The sequence below is a fragment of the Conger conger genome, chromosome 3 (assembly GCF_963514075.1).
Source record: "Conger conger chromosome 3, fConCon1.1, whole genome shotgun sequence".
NCBI lineage: Eukaryota > Metazoa > Chordata > Actinopteri > Anguilliformes > Congridae > Conger > Conger conger.
This window is the reverse complement of record NC_083762.1, coordinates 80,859,275-80,866,774: the sequence shown is the minus strand read 5'-3', so window position 1 is coordinate 80,866,774 and position 7,500 is coordinate 80,859,275. Positions and strand designations below refer to the sequence as shown.

Below are 7,500 nucleotides of genomic sequence, written 5' to 3'. Positions count from 1 at the left end.
GCCTCCTGCGGGAGGAGATAGCCTCAGTCCCAGCCTCCAGGGTACTTAGCGCTCTATCTGAAATATGCCAGGACAACCCCGCGTACTTAGCTCTGGAAGACGCGGTTTATTTTCAACCGCAACTGTGCTGCAGCCCGAGCTGAATTGGGCTTAAAATACAACAGTGAACGCGGCTCGATCGATCCATATTAGAACACACTTTATGCGATCATATTAAATTACTTTTTATTCAGGTATTTCCACAGCATTGTACACTCACTGGGCACTTTATTAGGTAGACCTGTACAGCAGCTTGTTAATGCAAATATTTAATCAGCCAATCATGTGTCAGCAACTAAAGGCATAAAGACATGGTCAAGAGTGTCAGCTGTTTTTCAGACCAAATGTCAGAATGGGAAAATCTAGATCTAAATGACTTTGACCGTGGAATGATTGTTGGTGCCAGACAGGGTGGTTTAAGTATCTCAGAAACTGCTGATCTCCTGGGATTGTCAAGCACAACAGTCTCTAGAGTTTGCAGAGAATGGTGCGAAAAACAAATAACATCCAGTGAGCAGCAGTTCTGCAGGGAGAAACGCGTTGCTAATGAGACGTCAGAGGAGAATGGCCAGACTGGTCAAAGCTGACAGGAAGGTAACGGTAACGCAAATAACCACACATTACAACAGTGGTATGCAGAACAGCATCTCTCAACACACAACACATCATAACTCTAAATGGATAGGCTACAGCAGCAGAAGACTTAATAAGTCAAAAAAACATGTCTTATAAATGCCTAATAAAGTGCTCATTGAGTGTACAGTCATAGTGCCCCATTTCAACAACACAATCACCTGATAATTCTACAAGTGGCTCATTACTGGCTGCCGGTAAATATTCATACAGCGCTGGAGCAGTGTTTTTAACAGAGGAGAGAACGTGATGTTGTTCATCTCGTAGACTTAATGTTAAGATTGGCAGGGATAATGAGTTAGTGCCTGAATAAATTTTAGCGTAGCGTGAACCTTCTCCAGCAATCGCGAATAGAACACGAACTACAGACAGTAGCGTAGTCTTGAAGCTACGATTTTGAAATTGAGATGTCAGCTATGATTAAAAGAAAGACTGAAACTTTCGAAAAGCCAGCGTTATTGTACTGTATGAAGAAAGAGAAGGTTGTTGACCATATTTTTAAAAATATAAGCACCAGCTTTGACGGCTCTACTCCCGAAGATTACAAAGCTATGCTAATACGATGGGTAGCGTGTTTGCAGTCTTTATAACCGTGAATGTGAAGCTACTGGATAATTATCCCGGGAAAGGATAAAGAAGAAGACACGCCACTGAAAGTAACATTCTACAGAATAACACGCAGCGCTGGTGTTGTTTTTGAGAAGAGAGAGAGAGTTAATTTCATTTCAAATTTCACATTTGTTTATTTGTTTCTAGTCTTTAGTATTAGTTATGTTACAGCTTCACAGTTAAATTAATGTTTTCTTTAAAATTTTATTCTTTGGCAATGCAATACATAGAGTACATTGAGCTAATTGAATTGAGAAAGATTTAGAGAGAATAAAAGAGACAGAGAGAAAGAGAGTGGGGTGAGAGAAAGAAGAAAGAGAGAGAGATGGGGTGAGAGAAAGAAAGAAGAGAGGAGAGAGAGAGCGAGAGGCAGGTAGATGAATCAGACAGAGGTGTGATGTCATCGGCGGCACTCTTATCTGGCTCCCGCTCTTATGTAACCGCGGTCACATGACCCAGGCGCTGAGTGTAGGGGGCGGGGCCTCTGGAGTGGCTGAGTGGCGGGTGACATCTTGCAGGCCTTCCTCCTGACAGCCGTGGCCTAATATGGGCACGGCAGGACCCGGCCACGCTCCGGAACCTTCCGTCCCCGCCGAGGGGAGTCAGGTCGCCCCCCCCCCCCCCCCCCCCCGTGGGTACACGAGGCGTTGCCGCGGGCGAGAGCAGAGTGTGTGACCTGACCGTCTGGGTGCAGCCCTGCAGGAGGTCTCAGGAGACGTGTAACAGCCTGAAGGCGCCTGAGCGTCCCTGCTGTGGTCTGAGAGACCCTTCTGCAGAAACCCCCAGCTCCTGTGTGTGGGGCTCTGAGCAGCGTTGTGCTGGGGGTGAGAGTTAGGGTCTCTCTTTCTCTCAGAGAGGGAGAGAGAGAGAGGGAGAGAGGGAGGAAGTACAGTGCTGAGCAGGGTGAAATATGTGAAAGGTGATTTGATCAGGACTTTTCTATCAGTCTAATGGTGCTACATCGTGCCCCTGAACGGTCCTGTCGATAAGTATTGTTTGAGCGCTTACTGGAGATTTGTTGCTGTGTGCAGTGATTAGGAGAGAACCACAGTTCCCTTTCTGCATTAGAATATTCATTTCCCTGGCAACCACCCGTGCTGATGCAGCTCGGTTATTACTGGAACAGCCAGGTACAGTGTCTGAGTGTCTGAGATCCGCTCACACAGAGTGTGTGTGTGTGTGTGTGTGTGTGTGTGTGTCTGAGATCCGCTAGCACAGCCATACTGTATACTCCTGAGACCGCTATCAGCAACCTCAACACTACTGTGTGTCTGTGTGTGTGAGAGAGAGTGAGAGAGAGTGTGTGTTTGTCTGTGTGTGTGTATGTGTGTGTGTGTCTATGTGCATGTCAGTGTGTGTAAGTGTGTGTGTGTGTATGTGCGTGTCAGTGTGTGTGTGTGTGTGTATGTGCATGTCAGTGTGTGTGTGTGTGTGTGTGTGTGTATGTGCGTGTCAGTGTGTGTGTGTGTGTGTGTGTGTGTGTGTGTGTGTGTGTGTGTGTATGTGCGTGTCAGTGTGTGTGTGTGTGTGTGTGTGTATGTGCGTGTCAGTGTGTGTGTGTATGTGTGTGTGTGTCAGTGTGTGTGTGTGTGTGTGTTGTGGCTGGTCAGGAGGTGCCTGCATCACCAGCAGAAGCCCAGGTTTGTTGACAGGTTCAAAGAGCTGGGGACAGGGTCAGCTGTGTTGCTCTGGGGTGGCTCTTCATGGGGTGGCAGGAGGGGTTGGGCTTTGTGCGGAATCTTTTGATTCACCGATCAAAGGCCTCCACCGCCAGGGTGTTCAATGGGCCTCGGCGGTGAAGAACGGCTCTATTTAGAAAGAGACACGGCCCTTCTGCCAGATCTAACGTGTCCCTCTCATGGCCCAGCCTGTCCTGATTGCCCTGAAAGACATGCACAAGAATAGACTGACTGATCATTGCATTTATGTAGCACTCTTCTGGACACTCAAAGCGTTTTACAGTGATAGGGGGGAAACTCTCCTCAACCAGCAATGTGCTGCATCCACCTGGGTGATGCTACGGCAGCCACAGAATGACGCTCGTAGTTCTCCTCAGAGTGACAGAGATCCCGGATGCAGTCACCCAGTGTGAGTTAAGGGTCTGTAGTTTTATGGAGGAAAAGATGGCGTAAGGGGCCTGTGTGGCTACAGCTTCAGATGTCGTGTGCCGAGCAGAATACGAACGATGAGAGTGATCCGCTATAAAGTGTAAATTCACTCAAAGTAGAAAATTGATTTTGTGGTTTCTCAAGTTTCAGTTACATGAATGCATGAATGAGAAGTCACCCTTCCTGCAACAAGCCCTTTATTTACTATTTCAATCATGATGCAGTATTTATGAACACTTTATAACCAGATGAGGATGTTAAAAAGCAGAAAAACAGGGCTCCGGTGGGTATATCCTGTAAAAACACAAACCCCAACTCTCATCCTGTGCAGCGTCTCATAACTAAACCTCATAATGTTTCCATATATCCTAATGAACCGTATATCATATATGATACCATATAAGCTTGCGCAACATTGCAGCTAGCTATTGCAGCTAGTTAGCAGTATGGATAACAAAACAAAGCTTTTTTTCAGTTAGCTTAGCAAACTTAGCAAAGAGAGCGTGGTAAGTTAGCTGGGCTAGCTGCGATAGCTAGCGTTACCGTATCTCCCCCTGCTGAAGACCATCTCTCTAATGCGGCGCTTGGCACGGTGCGACGGGGTGAGATTGGGTTTGTCGGTGCGCTGGCGCCGTCCTGACCCATCCACACACTGGCACAGGGACATAATGGGATGAGCTTCCTTTTCAAATAATGAGTAACAGCAACCTGATCAATCAGTCATTTTATTTAATGAGTCATCCTGCCTTTGGCCCCTCTCTATGCTTTTGGACGCCGTCGATTCATTGGACAGAAAACAGATTGATTGACAGTTGAGTGTTTGGCCTCTCCGATAATCTTGTGTTTTTCATACCCGGCGAAAAGAAGGCCCGCTGCACAGCGCTGCTCGAAAGGAAGGATGTGTCCTTCGCCTGTTCACTGAAAATGCGCATGTTAATTCCAACCAGCGACTTTCCGAAAGATGCAACCGATCTTTCATACTGCCGAAAAACTGAAACACAAAAGAGCTGAGAAGTAGAGATGATGTTCATGGCTGTAGACTGAACCCGATCCTTTATGTGAAGTGTACCTTATCCAGCCAGTGTTCTGCTGTTGTTGCCATGACCTTTGCTATGCACTTATTGTACGTCTCGTTGGATAAAAGCGTTTGCTAAATAGATGTAATGTCATTTCTGCCAGTGCAGGCAGTGATGAACAGTGATGATTAAGAGTAGATATGAGCAGAGATGCTTCAACAATGGGCCAGACAGACTCCTCCAGGAGGGGGTGACAGTGTCTGTAGCTGAGAGACAGACTCCTCCAGGAGGAGGTGACAGTGTCTGTAGCTGAGAGACAGACTCCTCCAGGAGGAGGTGACAGTGTCTGTAGCTGAGAGACAGACTCGTCCAGGAGGGGGTGATAGTGTCTGTAGCTCAGACAGACTCCTCCAGGAGGGGGTGACAATGTCTGTAGATCAGACAGACTCCTCCAGGAGGGGGTGACAATGTCTGTAGATCAGACAGACTCCTCCAGGAGGGGGTGACAGTGTCTGTAGCTCAGACAGACTCCTCCAGGAGGGGGTGACAGTGTCTGTAGATCAGACAGACTCCTCCAGGAGGGGGTAAGGTGCTGAGGTGGCGTCCTGGGCGGTTCTTAGCAGACTGCAAGGGTTTCTCTTTGTCTGATGCGATATTGACCCACGCATCATTTTTTTTACCTGACTGTAGTTAATGCTGTTTCCAATTTGATCATTAGAATTTTATTCACTGGCTGGGCCCCCCCCTGTCAGCGGGATTTTCTGCCTGTCAGCACGGCGAGGGAGGGGGGGTGGGGGTATTCTTCCTCCAGCACCTGTGTCTCCACATCACCTTGGCCCCCCGCTGTGTGCTGCTCCTCTCCGCCCCGGAGGACGCTCTCCCCCTCTATAGCCGGGCTCCTCCTGAGAGCCGGGCTCCTCCTGGCTCCTCCTGGCTCCTCGTGCTCCTCCGTCTCGCTAAACAGGGTCAGAATACCTTGCTTCAAGTTTGAAGTTTCCAATCTTGCAGCATTTGGCTGAAGTTGTTTTGTGTAGTTCCGGACTCTTCTCAGTCACACACAGTCACACACAGTCACACACAGTCACACACAGTCACACGGACGACACACAATGGCTGAGAGTGACCCTGAGTAAAGTGTAAGGGTAATTTTCTCAATTGATTCTTAATTGACAGTGTGTGTTAACATTAAGACAATCACATGATTAAAAATGACCTTTTAGTGATTTATCCTTATTACTATTAGACCACTTTCGGAATTAAGTGCTTGCTATGAGTCTTTCTCTGTCTCTCTCCCAGCAGACAGACAGCCTTTGACCTTAATGTCTCTGCTTCTCAGCTAGCACATTCTGGTCTTACAGCAAGGTCAACAAGGGGTATTCAGAAGACAAAATATTGATAAATGTTCGTGGCCAGCTTCATGTCTTTTTATTTTGGTAAAGCCCCCCCATCAGGAAAAGTGTGTATAAGAGTCTTACTGTGTCTGAGTATAGCTATCGTTGTTTTTACTGGGATCTGTTTCATCAGACGATGCTCACCTGTGAAATGTTAAAAAGGGCATTTTCCCCTAACAAAAGACACTGGTTATTATTGTTTTTGTTGGTTATTGTTGGTTATTGTCGGTTACTATTGTTGGTTATTGTTGTTATTATTGCGGCCGGTTAGATGCCAATAAGGGCCAACCTGCTCCACAGCGCACGTTGGGTCACGGTGGTGTGAGCCCAGGTTGGGTCGGGGTGGTGTGAGCCCAGGTTGGGTTGGGGTGGTCTCTCTGCCTCTGGGCCTTTAGTCAGCGTATGCCTCTCTGCTCTTTGCATCCAGTTAAAGGTGCTCCAGACACGGATTGAAGTAGTCCTCTCCCCCTCTCTCTCTGTGGCACATTCAGGCTACTGTATGTGTGGTCGAGGTGATGGTGCGGTACGCTGGGTCTTACACTGCCCTAGCAGAGACCCTCTCTTTCCCCACTGCATAGTTCAGGTGATCCCTACACTAGCAGACTCTCTCTCTCCCCTCTCCAGGGTTCAGCTGATTCCTACACTAGCAGACTCTCTCTCTCCCCTCTCCAGGGTTCAGCTGATTCCTACACTAGCAGACTCTCTCTCTCCCCTCTCCAGGGTTCAGCTGATTCCTACACTAGCAGACTCTCTCTCTCCCCTCTCCAGGGTTCAGCTGATTCCTACACTAGCAGACCGTCAGACTCAGATGTCTCCCTGGAGGAAGAGCGGGAGGGAGGCCGGCAGGAGAGAGAGCAGCAAGCGGCCGTGCAGCTCGAGAGGGCTAAGGCGAGTCTACACCTTCAGCTACCGCTAACTCTGCTAACGCTACACTCACTGCTAACTCTACACTCACTGCTAACTCTGCTAACGCTACACTCACTGCTAACTCTACACTCACTGCTAACTCTGCTAACGCTACACTCACTGCTAATTCTGCTAACTCTACACTCACTGTTAACTCTGCTAACTCTACACTCACTGCTAACTCTGCTAACTCTACACTCACTGCTAACTCTGCTAACTCTACACTCACTGATAACTCTGCTAACTCTACACTCACTGCTAACTCTGCTAACGCTACACTCACTGCTAACTCTGCTAACTCTACACTCACTGCTAACTCTGCTAACAATACACTCACTGCTAACTCTGCTAACGCTACACTCACTGCTAACTCTGCTAACTCTACACTCACTGCTAACTCTGCTAACTCTACACTCACTGCTAACTCTGCTAACTCTACACTCACTGCTAACTCTGCTAACCCTACACTCACTGCTAACTCTGCTAACTCTACACTCACTGCTAACTCTGCTAACGCTACACTCACTGCTAACTCTGCTAACCCTACACTCACTGCTTACTCTGCTAACTTTATCAAAGCTACACTTCACTGCTAACTCTGCTAACAATACACTCACTGCTAACTCTGCTAACGCTACACTCACTGCTAACTCTGCTAACACTACACACACTGCTAACTCTGCTAACTATACACTCACTGCTAGCTCTGCTAACACTACACTCACTGCTAACTCTGCTAACGCTACACTCACTGCTAACTCTGCTAACTCTACACTCACTGCTAACTCTGCTAACGCT

General features: G+C 47.8%; 1 protein-coding gene across 2 annotated transcripts in view; it reads left to right on the top strand.

The window, feature by feature from the left end:
• cacnb4a (calcium channel, voltage-dependent, beta 4a subunit) overlaps positions 1 to 7,500 on the top strand; it is a 59,270-nt gene that overhangs the window by 30,724 nt on the left and 21,046 nt on the right. For both annotated transcript variants that reach the window (XM_061237009.1, XM_061237010.1), the window contains exon 3: positions 6,565 to 6,684. In XM_061237009.1, coding sequence (XP_061092993.1) covers positions 6,565 to 6,684 — 120 coding nt within the window. The remainder of the gene's footprint in view (positions 1 to 6,564; positions 6,685 to 7,500) is intronic.